Source organism: Pseudophryne corroboree, chromosome 3 (assembly GCF_028390025.1).
Source record: "Pseudophryne corroboree isolate aPseCor3 chromosome 3, aPseCor3.hap2, whole genome shotgun sequence".
Lineage (NCBI taxonomy): Eukaryota > Metazoa > Chordata > Amphibia > Anura > Myobatrachidae > Pseudophryne > Pseudophryne corroboree.
Window position 1 is genome coordinate 185,468,376 of NC_086446.1, and position 13,954 is coordinate 185,482,329.

A 13,954-nucleotide genomic window follows, 5' to 3' on the forward strand; every position below is an offset into this window, starting at 1 on the left:
ATATAAAAGAGGTTTGGTCACATGAGATGGCAAAAGAAAAGTACAGTGCATTAGGAAGGAGGAGTACATTAAATTTGGGTAGTGGGGACGAATCAGCGAACTAACTCACCAAGAGAAGAGATATAACGTAAGAAAAGTAGGGAGCCAAGAAAAGAGCCTTGTGAGTCCCCAACATATAGTGGTAGTAGAGTGATAATGTGTGAGATATAGAGACACATAACGATCTGTTGGAAAGGTAGAAAGGAACCAAGAAACAAAAAAACAAAACAAATAAAAAAAAGTCAGTGGATTGAAGGTGTAAAGGATAAGAAGGTGGTCAACTGTGTTGAAGGCAGCAGATGATGTTTGCGAAGGCAGTCAAATGTTAATGGTGAAAGCCTTCATGCATAGAGTTGTGAAGAGGGTCAGATGAGAGAAAGCAAGATAACTGGCTGTACACAAATTGTTCAACTAGTTTAGAGGCAAAGGGACGGAAAGAAATAGGAAGGTAGTTTGAGAGAGCTGCTAGGCCAAGAGATTAAATCTTTAGGCTTGATGAAATGAGTGCTCTTTAAAATGAGGATGGGAATGCACCAAAAGAAAAAGACAATGTTGAAGAGGCATGCTAATTGCAGAAAAGGGAATGCACATGTGGAGGGGAAAAGGGTCAGTGGTGCAGGGTCGAAACTAGGTGTGTGAAGAGGGGGCAACGCACATAACGCTGCAGGGTAGGGGGCGCTGTTGGTGACACTTGTCAATTATCTGTTTTAAGTACCTTCACTTGCAGTTTCCCCCCCTTTTTGAAGAGCAGCATCTCCTGCCCTCAGCTGTCTCCTACCCTGACCCCTTTTGTCGCTAATACCTATATAACATTCATGAACTCAACCTTGTTATTCAGTCACGTTGTCCTTTATTGTTCTCACATTGTCCTTTCAAGATGCTGGCATACCTAGGATTTGAACCCATTGCCTGTGGCATTGCAGTTAGACAATCCATACATTTAGCTACCTGCACTTGCACAGAAAGGTAGATAATTCTGAGCTTGAGAATTCTTGAGAACTATTTGAAGCTTACCTTGTATTTTGTGAAAAAATGATCAGCTGAGCAGATCTACAGTATGTAGTATGTGGCTGCAAGAGATTGGATGTGTGGCTGCACACTACATAGATCTACTCAATTGCAATGGAATTTTTTTTTTTTTTACAAAGTTGTTATGCAGGAGTAAATAGCTTAATAAGTAGGGTGTTTGATTAGAATTAAACATGTTATGGATTTGAATCCTGGGTATTGAAATGTGTTATGTAATAAAGGGTATTGTAACCGAATAACAACGAGATCTCAAGTTAAGTGCATGAATGTGGTATAAAGAGGATTTGTGTCCAAATCCAGTTTCTTGCAGTCACCTATACACGTGTATGTTAAATATATATACACATATCTAAATATAATGTGGGAAGGGGTATCATAGCATGGGCTTTCTCTAGGATCAATCTTGTTATGTCTTTTCCCTGCGAGCCATGTGCCTTTTGAAAAAATGGAGGGGGGGGGGGGGGGGGGGGTTGTCAATCATTTATATGGCAAAGGGCACCAAAAAGTCTAGTTATGGCTCTGAGTGGTGGGTTGTAGTAAGGAGATCATGAGAGGTGTGCAGAGTCTTCATCACTGGATACTGGGGTGAATGAGCTGAATGTGTATTGACAGAGAATAGGAAAGCAGGAGGCTGGGGGCAGCACAGCAGCTTCCAGATTGCTGGGCTTGCCCCCAGCGTGACGCTCTGGAGCACCGGTCTACAGGATTTCCTGGCGCTAGGAGATGACATCATCTCTAAGCGCCAGCCCACAAGACACTGCACCCGGGTGCCATGTAAACGGTGCTGATCCGGGAATATCCCGAATCGGCACTGCGGTATAAATGGGGGGAGTCCCGGGTCTGACCCGGCTTGGAACCGTGTTCCAAATACTGGGTCAGACCCGGGATTTTGATGTAAAAGTGGTATAAGGTATGCTGAAATAACTCAGAGCCTTGCTCAGCATTTGTCAAGGGAAGTTTTGGGTTAATGTGGAATAACTAAGGAAAAATAACGAACAGGATCAACGTCTCTAATTTTATAATCTTCAGGAAAACCTCAATGACCCAGTGGACAGACAGTTTGTTTTTTTTGCTTATGACTCACTGATGTCTACAGAAACATTTTGTCTACAACACAAGACACCTTTGCTATGTCTGCTTCATATTTTAGCAAGTTGTCTTCCAATAATCCAGTGCCAGGTCCTCAGGGGACACCATCTGCTCCCACCTAATGTGTCGGCTGCTATAACCTTATGCCATCAAAGGCTTTTTGTCATTGCAGTGTGTAAAGGTGACTGGTGTAGTTTCATAGTTCTAAAACAAATTCAGCTTTAAAACATTTGTAAGTATTTGGATTAGTACTTTTTGAAGTCAATATTTTTGTTACGCAAGACATTGAAAGTACAGTATCTAGAAAACTTACCAGCACTCGTCCGGTTAGTGTTTGAGCTGAAATCATCACACCAGCCCAGTCTTTTACAGATGTCATCCATCCCACCTCGGCCACTGCCAAAGTCTCTTCTTTTTCATCGGTCGGCTTGTAGTCCCCATCGGTTACTTGGGTGCTGACTGTGTTTGCGACTTTCTGTACCTCCTGTAGAAGAGGCAATAAATCAACTTTGAGACTGAAGAAAATTAAATAGCCATATTGTCACTGTCAGTTGTCTGCTAATTAGCTGCCATGATCTATTTTATATAAATAGCCAAAGTTTATAATAATAATAATAATAATAATAATGACATTCACTATGGCACAAGCGAGGACTATCTATCAACAGGTGAAGAACATTTTTTAAGATAACTATACAAGTCTTTATTCTGTGCACAGCAGACCAGGAAAGAAAACTACAGCTAAGATTATTTTTTATAATTATTACTATTATTACTACTAATTTTAAATGCTACTTTAAATTATGAACTAGTTTATCCCGAAAACAACCCCCTTGATCTGGATCATCATAGCTATCATGAAAGTATGGTCCAATACATTGGCCTGATCACAGACCCAGGCCTCTGTTTTGTGGAAGACAAATGTTCTAACTGCAGTCTGCTTCTGAGAGGTATGCTTGTAAAATGACAGTCACAATTTTCTTTTTGTACCACACTCTAACCCAAGGCAAGATGTAACCAGAACCCCCTGATGCCATGTGCATAGCTCCATCCCTGTCTGGCAAGGTACCTGCATATATAGCAGCAGTTCCTTCTATAAGCAATTTACGAATATCAATGTAAACTTACAAAGCTAGCAGATGTATATTTTACACAAATAATCCTTTGCAGAGTCAAACACCCTGGCAAACATTCTTAGAATAGAAACAGAACGGCATGTGTACCAAACACACTGTACAGTTTTGCATGGTTTCGTACAGATCATTTGGGAGACTAAAATAAAGGATTCTTTTTATTTTTTTAGTAGTTGAGGTTAAAATAGTAAAAATCCGACAAAATTATAAACTACAGTATGTATTATATAAGGATTACTTAGGGTCATTAAAGGACATCATCTTGGAGAATCCAGCATCCTACAGGTGAAGTAGTTATGTGTCCAGTATTCCCATCATACTACAAGACTTATTTGTTGTATTCTAACAGTCACTATATACAGATAATAATAATAATAATAATAATAATAATAATAACAACAACAACAACAACAACAACAACAACAACCAACAACAACAGAGGCCTGGTAAATAAGGAAGCTTTTGGTCAGAGTCGTAACTAGACATCTTTGTGCCCTGTGCCAGAAAGAGATTTGGTCCTTCCCCCATATTTAAAACAGTTGCGCATCAAAAATATAGGGACATGGCTTCATAGGGAAGGGGCATGGTCACAAAATAATACTAATTCATATTACTCCACACAGTAGTCTCTATTATTCACATTGCGCCACACAGTAGTGCCACTTGTGCACATTACACCAGGTAAAACCCCTTTTTACACATTGCACCAGGAAGAGCCCCTTTTACACATTACATCAGGTAGAGCCACTTTTACACATTACACCAAGTAGAGCCCCTTTTACATATTACTCCAGGTAGAGCTTCTTTTGCGCATTACGCCAGGTAGAGCACCCTTTTATAATGCCAGGTATAGCCTCTTTTACATATTGCGCCAGGTGGAGCATCCTATTACACATTACACCAGGTAGAGCTCCCTTTTAAATATTGCGCTAGGTAATGCCCCCTTTTAAACATTATGCAGGTTAGATCCCCCTTTTAAACATTACTCCAGGTAGAGCCCCCTTCTACACATGCCAGGTAGAGCACCCTTTTACAATGCCAAGTAGAGCACCCTTTTGCACACTGCGCCAGGTAAAGACCCCTTATACACATTACGACAGGTAAATAATCTATTGCACATTGCACCAAGTAGAGCCCTTTTTACACACTGCATCAGGTAAATCCCCCTTTTACAAAGCCAGGTAGGGCATCTTTTACACATTGCACCAGGTAGAGCTAATTTTTACACATCGCCCCTGTAGAGCCCTTTTACACGCACGCGTGTGTGTGTGCACACCGCAGGCACACCGCTAGTTACGACCCTGGTGGTGAATATTAAAGCTGTAATCCCCCTGGTAAAACCTTGCTCTACTAAGTTTCTGTAATGCAAATAGCATATTCACAAACCTATGCAGACAGCACTTCTCTATTGAAAATACATCTTTTTACAATCTGCCATTAGTAAATTAAATTAGACAGAATTCCTATTTAAAGAAACACATAGTGCTACATGTATATTAATAGACCTATAAGATGACTAATAAAGCACACTGTACCCAGGCTCAGTAAGAAATAACGGATAGCGGATGCGTGTGACATCATGCGGCCGCTTCGGTCCACCCACCAAAGGTCCAGACACGCCTCTGTTGTCCGGACTGCGCCTCGTCAACAGCGTTCTAACGCATTGGAATGCCCCCTCCTGCTCTGCAACTGCCTCTGTCTGCCAATCAGGCAGAGGCGATCGCAGCCCTGAGATACTTTTAGCATCTCACTGTGCTCCCCGGGTGCATGGGCGCACTCCACAAAAGGATTCATACTGTGATTGCTGCGGCGATCCAGTCTGACTTAGCCCCACTGAGAGAACATCGGGACTCGGTAGGGGCGGAGCGCAGGTACGGGCCACTGCAGCACTGCCCAGCATCTTAATGGGGCAGGAACAGGGTTAATGCGGTTACGACGCGTCTGTGTGGGTGCTGGTGGTGGTACTGTGCCCACAATGCATATCCGCTGTGTGCCAGACACAAGGCTAGTTGCAGCCCTGCTTCTAGTTATTGCAAAGAAAAATTTTATATTTATCTGGACGAATCTTTTATGCACAAAATGCAACAGATCAGATAATTAACTTGTTTGGCATGTAATACAATGGGTGTGATACATGATAGTGGAAGCCAAGATGCCAGCAGTCACATGACCGACAAAGGCATCCTGACAATAAAAATGCAGACAGGGGATGGGGTAATTATTTTTCCACTGCCCTGTCTTCTACCCTAACCCGCCTGGGTGGCAGCTAGGGCTAATGTTCAGGGGGTGGCGGCTAGGGCTAAGAGTCCTGGTGGTAGCAGTAGGGCTAATGGGTCTATTTCGTAAGCCTTGGATGGAGATAAAGTGGACGGTGATAAAGTACCAGCCAATCAACTCTTAACTGTTATGTCACAGGCTGGGTTGGAAAAATGATAGGAGCTGGTTGGCTCGTACTTTATCTCCGTCCAAGGCATAGTAAATAGACCTCTATGACTCGGGGGTTGGCGGCTATGGCTAACCCCTCCTCAAGTGCCTAACTCTAATCCCCCTCCAGGGCCCTAACCCTAATAGTTACCCTGATACTTACATTCAGGATGTGGTATTGGGAATCCGGCGTCAGTGACATGACCGCCGGAATTCCGTGTGCCAGGATGCTAATTCCGTGTGCCAGGATGCTAATACCAATACAACAAATATGTTTGTTTTTTATTGACAACTCTGTAACTAAAAATATATTAGTTTTCCAAGTAGTAATTATTTTACATCTGTTAAATATGGTTATATGTCCTGTGTTTTTAAGAAACACCATGACAGGCACAAAATTGTGGGTTTTGACATTGCATAGAAATTTTTGACACCCCCCGCCCTCCCAAAAAAACATGGTTTCATTATACAGCTACATTTACTCAGGGGCGGAATGGAATGGAAAACCAGCCTGGGAAATTTATGGAAGGCCTAATAGGGGTGGGCTCTGTTGATGGGGCGGGGTCTTATTGAGGGGGCGGGATCTTTCCTCATAGGGCCCAAATCTGAGTTGGATGCAGCTGTGGCCTTCCTTTACTTTTTTGGCTGCAGTTGCATGTGCAACTTTATGCTAATGCAACTACAATGCCCTTCCCTGGTGTACATCTTTTAGTGTCTACAGATCATGCTTTGTGCCTTTTTAGGCGCCACCATCAGACACATTAATTAAACTTTCACCAGCCCTACGTTAGGTACAGGTGGCATATGGCCTCCAATGTGAGAAACTCAGCATCTCTATACAGCAACATGCCCATACTATGTTACATCCGAGTCTGATTAGCCAACCCTCTGTGACCACCCAACACATTTCTAATACACTTCTTGGTGCATGTGCCTGAATCTGTACTGCCACTTTTATGACCACCATTAGGAACGCAGGAACAGAGGAGAAACATAGCACAAGAAATAATGTAACAAGAATATAGGCTGAGTTTCAGTGTAAAGATAAAACAAGAAATGTCTCTGCTGGTGCAACATCACATTTCCTTATATCACACAGGGGTGTTGCTGGGGGAATGTATGAGGTGTGGATGCTCTCTCGCTCTCTTGCTAATATGCAGAATGTAATGAAGATGATGGTGAGAAAATATTGGAAGATGCCCACTTTGCATTTACATTCTAATCCAGTGGTTCCTAAACACGGTCCTCAGGGCATTCCAACAGTCCAGGTTTTACAGATATCCATGATTAAGCACAGATGACTTAATAAGTACCTCCGTCAGATTGAATACATGATATGTGCACATTACTCTAGCCTTGTAAGATCTACTGGGGCAGGGACTAATGCCAATGACTGAAGTGTTCTTTGTAAAGCGGTGTGTAATATGTGTGCTCCATGTAAGTAACTGTTAACAAATATAAAATAAATTTATGTTATTTTAACAAGTGACAAACCTAATTCAGTACGTATGATCAACTTCATTGATAAATTTGCTCCCCCCCCTCATAATATGAGAAAATCCCTGTTTAAACCAGTGTTAATTTCACACGTCTCCCAATTAATGTCACATGCACACAGAAACAGCCAGCATACACCATGTATGTAGCACAGGCATATAGGCAGGGAACTGCCACTGACTGCCGCATGACACTTTTCAAAGAGGCAGCCATTGCCAGGGCAACCAGCTTGTTTACTCTGGTGGCAGAGACACAGTTGGAAGCAGCCATGAAGAAGGCCATGCTGAAGAGGAGGATCGTTTCCAGCTGCACTGAGGCACAAGAGCTGAAAAAATCCATGAAGAAGGAGAGGAAAAGGAGGAAGGTATCTTCCAGTTCAGAATAGAAGATCTCCATTAAGGAAAGGAAAAAAAGGAGGAAGGTATATTCTAGTTCAGATGAGGAGAAGAACAAGGCCAGTCATGGCAGGAAGATGGTCCCAATCAAGGAGAAAAATAGATGTGTGAAGGTTTCATCTACTTCGTCAGTCAAAGAGGAGGAACATAGAAGACGGCAAGATTTGGATCCCTTCTGACTCCTCTGAAGTGGAAGAGCCAAAGATCTGCATCCTGGAAGAAAAGAATAAAAGATGTATGATGTCCTTATCCAGCTCAGAGGAGAAGACCGGATATAAGAATATGACAAAAGAAGAACATCAAGCAGATGAAGAGAGAAGGGGATCCAGCATAGCTGCATCACCCTGCCCAAGCGACACTACCCAGAGACTGACTTTTTCCATCAGTTAGGCTGGGAAACCTTTGACAAGGTCCTGCTGGCAGCAGACATGTCTACCCATCTGATAGTGGCTGTAAAAGTCACAAAGAAGAGACAGCTGCTAACCAGGGGCAAAGAAGAACTGGCATTTGTGGAAAGGAGAGTGTCTGAACTGACACAAGGAAGTGCCTTCCTTATCCATGGACACTTTGTTCTGCAGGCAAAGGAGCATCTACTATTTGGAATGCAGTATGCAAGAGGAGGAGATTTCCATCAGCTCCTGAAGAGGAAAGGCCACCTTACCATCCCTAGTGCCAGGTTCTACTCGGCAGAGCTTGTATGTGGAGTACAGTTGCTCCATTCCAAAGGCATACTCTATTGTCACCTCAAGCCAGAGAACATCCTGGTGGCTGGAATGGGACATAGTAACCACTTGCCTGGCATGGTCGCACCAGATGCGACCATACTAGCAAGTGCTTTATCTGACCAGATAAACAGTGTTAGCAGCGGCAGGGAAGGGAAACTTCCCTCCGCTGCTGCTCTCAGAGGGACCGAAAAGGTCCCTCTGCCTCCCTGCACCCTCCCCCCATGTTTGCTGTGCTGCCAATCATTGCTGATCGGTCATCACGGTAGGACCTCCCCACCCAGCGGCTGCAGACAATAGCAGCCACTGGGAAAGTAAACCAACCCCCCCAAGCCACCCCCTGTGTACCTGGCAGCTGTCTGGGGTGTAAAAAGTAACTTTGCGATGGGCACGATGTTACCGATCTTACCGACCAGTGTTCAGATGTTTGAGAAAAAATATTTTTTGGGGGGAAAAAATCTAAATGTTTTTATTTTTTAAAAATAAAATAATTTTGGATATGGTTAAATTAATTTTCTTCACCTAATTCACTCATTAAAAAATGCCAAGGTGGTTTTTGGGAGAAAAAATAGTCAGTTAAGTGGTTAAGATCACTGACTTCGGTTTTTGCACTTGAGAACATCCTTGGAGGCCGTGGGGGCAATTAGCTTAGCTGGAACATGTGGTTACATGGCTCCTAAGGTGCGTGCTGTCAAGGAGTACAGTGCAAGTGCCGTCTGGTTTTCATTTGGTGTCATAATAACCCAAATGATCACCGGAAGTCTTGATTACCACCCTACAAGAGTTCATGCACTTGGCAATGCTGTGAAAGACATAATTGAAGAACTCCTCCAGAAAGATCCGTCCAGACGACTCGGAGTCAATGGTAACATACGACACCATCCGTTCTTCCAGATGGTCGATTAGGTAGCAGTGGAAGCCCTCGAAAGTGTGCCCCCATACAGCCCTGGACCAACATCCTTACCTGACTTCATTCTAAGCCATCTAGAGAATGGAAGCAGCAGAGGCCCTTTGGGGTCATTTCGAGTTGATCGCTCGCTAGATAGTTTTAGCAGCCGTGCAAACGCTATGCCACCGCCCACTGGGGAGTGTATTTTAGTTTAGTAGAAGTGCGAACGCATGTGCAGCCAAGCTCTACAAAAACAGTCTGTGCAGTTTCAGAGTAGTTCTGAACCTACTCAGCGCTTGCGATCACTTCAGCCTATTCGCGTCCGGATTTGACGTCATACACCCACCCAGTGAACGCCTAGCCATGCCTGCATTTTTTCAGACACACCTGCGTCTTTGCAAACACTCCCTGAAAACAGTCAGTTGACACCCAGTAAAGCCCCCTTCCTGTCAATCTTCTTGCGGCCGCCAGTGCAAAGGAAAACTTCACTAGAACTTGAGCATAACCACAAAGAGCTTTGCACACGTACGTCGCGTGTGCGCATTGCGGGGCATACGCATGCGCAGAAATGCAGTTTTTTCACCTGATCGCTGCGCAAATCGTCAGCGAGCGATTAACTCGGAATGACCCTCCACAAGCGACCAATAACAGATGAGGAGCAAGGACGATTTAGAGGATTCTCATTTGTCAGCTCTACCTGAAGAACCCTCCCAAAGACACCCAGCTACAGCTGAGGCCACAGCACTACTGGTTACCAGAATATAGAGAATGAAGATGATGAAACCAGAAGAAGCAAGAGGAGATCCGAAGACTAAGCTTTGAGTTTTTCACTGAGCTTGCGGTTACTTTGAATGTTTTTGTTTGTTAGGTTGGGATTAGTTTAGATGATCATACAGGGCGGGTTGGGGTTGGGAGAGTTAAAGACTCTATATTTTTTTTGTTGATTTATATATTTGAAAAATAGAGATAAATGTTTCTTTAATGTTTTACCTATAGATTTTAATATTTAAGTATTCCTAACAGTAGTTCATATAATAGACTAATAGGGGAGGTTGGAAGCTGGAAAGATTTAGGGTTATTTAGATGTTATTGGGGGTTTGTTTTTGTTACATGCATATTTTAGTATTTGTAGTAAGTTACGACATTTTTAATATTAACAACAGAATAACGCCATCGAAAAATGTGTGTGAATGGCCGGCTGGAAGGCGAGGTTGGCGGCCGAATAGATTTAGGGTTATTTCACTTTTTTACTGTTTTTCACATGTGTTTTTTAGTATTTATATTAAGTTATACATTTTTAATATTCAGAATAGAATAACACCATAGGACAAAGCCGTGAGACTGGCCGCCTAGAAGGGGAGGTTGGAGGCTGGACATATTTAGCATTAGATTTTTTACCATTTTTCACATGCATTTTTTAGTATTCAAAGTAAGTTAATACATTTTTAATATTCATAGTAAAATAACATCATAGAAAAAAGAGTGAGACTGGCCAGCTGGAAGGGGAGGATGGAGGCCGGATAGACTTAGGCTTAGTTAGATTTGTTTCCCTTTCTCACATGTATTTTTTAATATTTATAGTAAGAAAATACATTTTTAATATTCATAACAGAACAACACTATAAAAAAGGCGTGAGACTGGCCGGCTGGAAGGGGAGGTTGGAGGACGTATAGATTTAAGGTTTATTTACATTTTTGACCACTTTTCACAAGCATTTTTAGTATTTGAAGTAAGTTAATACATTTTTAATACTCATAGTAGAATAACTTCATAGAAAAAGGAGTGAGCCTGGCCGGCTGGAAGGGAAGGTTGGAGGTCGGACAGATTTAGGGTTATTTTGATTTTTTACCATTTTTCACATGCATTTTTTTTAGTAATTATAGTAAATTAATAGATTTTTAATATTCAAAATAGAATAACACCATAGAAAAAGGCGTGAGACTGGCCGGCTGGAAGGGGAGGCTGGAGGACGTATAGAGATTTAGGGTTATTTAGATATTATTTTTTTTTACCTTTTTCACATGTATTTTTCAATATTTATAGTAAGAAAATACATTTTTAATTTAGGGTTATTTAGATTGTATACCCTTTTTCACTTGCAGTTTTTAGTATTTATAGTAAGTTAATAGTTTTTGGGTTATTTAGAAAAAAAGAATACACTAATTAGAGAATAACCATTATTAATATTATTATGCTTGATTTATATTTGGTTTATAAATAATCTTATATTTAAACTGGGTCTTTAAGTCATGGGAGTATACTGTATATAATGGGAGCAGGGTGTGCAGAATACACAGGCACTCGTAATAATTACCTCTCTGGAGTCACGTGTCAACCAGCACTGCAGAGCAGAAATCACTGGGGAGCAGATGTACTAAGCCTTGAAGAGTGATAAAGTGTATAGAGAGAAAGTACCAGCCAATTAGTTCCTGTCATTTTTCAAACACAGCCTTTAAAATGACATTTAGAAGTTCATTGGTTGGTACACATTGGCCCCAATAGGAAAAGAATAAAATACATTGAACACAATATTCATGATTGCTCCAGTCCCCCACAGAAGACTGATCTGTCTGCAGTGCTTGCTGACATGCTTGGCTCCGCCACAGGGAGCGATGTGTATTCGGCTGTGGTTGTGTGGTTAGTAATGTATGTTCCAGGGGGGGTGTTAACGGTCTCATAGGCTACATTAAAATTCTAACCTAAACCATGCACACCACACACACAGGACCAGGCCCTATATGACAGATTAGATAGGAAGAGGTATTCAAATGCACAGATATGACTGCAGCAGCATTCACCAAAGATGACATGTATAGATACTTGGCAGTCCTCCAACAACTGCTAGATATACTGGCCAGGGGTCCCACCACGTTACATACAATGAGCAGACACACGTGAGCAGGGAAGATCGGGGGTCTGTATATTAATGCAGTAATGAAATACAGACTGCTGCTTGCGATTAGTTCATTGACAGCAGACAACTCACTGATACAAGGTTTATGCTTCAGTGTTTTCTGTGGGATATTATCCAAGGATCAGAATCCCCTAAACAAGTGCAGTTGTGTAGAGAATACGAGGTGACAATGAGCTTACACTGCGGCAGAACAATATGACAGCTGTCTCTGCAGCAATAGTCGGAGCTGCTCATTAACAGAAGGAAATGTGAATTACTATTGGTAATATGCAGCAAGGTATATTGTAGAAAACCTCTGGGCAGATGCTGATAGAGGCGACCTTTCCTTACAGATAAATTGTCTATCCGGAATTGGAAAACAAAGCTATCAGACTAGCAGGGGGTAGGGACAGAACTATATGTTACTGGGGCCGGCAGGGGGGATAGGGGGATAAGGCAGGTACTCTGTCACTGGGGCCAGAGAGAGGGGAAGATGGGTGCTCTATGTCACTGGAGCTAGGGTGGGAAGTTTATATCCCTGAGGTCTATGTCTCTGGGGCTGGAGGGGTAGGATGGGTAGTGAATGAATTATCCCTGGGGCCGGGGTAAGGAATGGTCTGGGTGCGGGGAGGGGGGTTGGCAACACATCTCTAAACAACTTTTTTTTTTTTTAGAAATTGTGCAGCCGGGACAATGTCACAGTGCTAATTGTCCAATCCCTACCTTAACCTCCAGCGATACTGGTTAGTATTGCAGGTTGCTCCCCTTGCTGCTTGTTCGTAGGACGAAAAAGACTCAGACCAAGCAGCACTGAAGCAGGAACAGAGTGATGTCACCACCGGCCTCACTCCTTAGCTACAGACGAGCAGCAAGGGGAGCACCCTGCAAAACTATCAGAGATCGCCAGAGGTTAAGGTAGAGAAAACATAGCGAGGTCGCACAGTCCTTAGCTACAGAGATCGCCAGACTATCAGAGATCGCCAGAGGTTAAGGTAGAGAAAACATAGCGAGGACGCACAGTCCTTAGCTACAGACGAGCAGCAAGGGGAGCAACTTTGAAAACTATCAGAGATCGCCAGAGGTTAAGGTAGAGAAAACATAGCGAGGGACGATCCTGCCTTCCTGTTCACCCCTCCATTAGTGCTGATTAGCCTTATGTGCCCCACTGAACCAGTCTCGCCAACACTACCCTGCTGCTTTGGCTAAAGGCACACAGAAGTGTCCATGGGGGTCATTCCGAGTTGTTCGCTCGTTGCCGATTTTCGCAACGGAGCGATTAAGGCAAAAATGCGCGTGCGCATGCGCTAAGTATTTTAGCTCAAAACTTAGTAGATTTACTCACGTCCGAACTAAGAATTTTCATCGTTGAAGTGATCGGAGTGTGATTGACAGGAAGTGGGTGTTTCTGGGTGGAAACTGACCGTTTTCTGGGAGTGTGCGGAAAAACGCAGGCGTGCCAGGATAAAACGCGGGAGTGTTTGGAGAAACGGGGGAGTGGCTGACCGAACGCAGGGCGTGTTTGTGACGTCAAACCAGGAACGAAACGGGCTGAGCTGATCGCAATGTAGGGGTAAGTCTCGAGCTACTCAGAAACTGCTAAGAATTTTCTATTCGCAATTCTGCTAATCTTTCGTTCGCAATTCTGCTAAGCTAAAATACACTCCAAGAGGGCGGCAGCCTAGCGTGTGCAATGCTGCTAAAATCTGCTAGCGAGCGAACAACTCGGAATGAGGGCCCATGAGTTGGAGCAGATGTCAGCTTCCGATTTGTGTTCTGCAGTGGAATGCAAATCCTGGAAGTGCGGCAGATTAAGAATCGGGCCGGCACGACAGATGGGGCAATT

General features: G+C 43.1%; 1 protein-coding gene across 14 annotated transcripts in view; it reads right to left on the reverse strand.

Annotated features, from left to right (window-relative positions):
- The window catches only part of KCNMA1 (potassium calcium-activated channel subfamily M alpha 1), a 1,046,495-nt gene that overhangs the window by 599,748 nt on the left and 432,793 nt on the right, over positions 1–13,954 (reverse strand). For all 14 annotated transcript variants that reach the window (XM_063958697.1, XM_063958688.1, XM_063958687.1 and 11 more), the window contains exon 2: positions 2,471–2,641. In XM_063958697.1, the coding sequence (XP_063814767.1) occupies positions 2,471–2,536 (66 nt within the window). In that variant the 5' untranslated portion in view covers positions 2,537–2,641. The remainder of the gene's footprint in view (positions 1–2,470; positions 2,642–13,954) is intronic.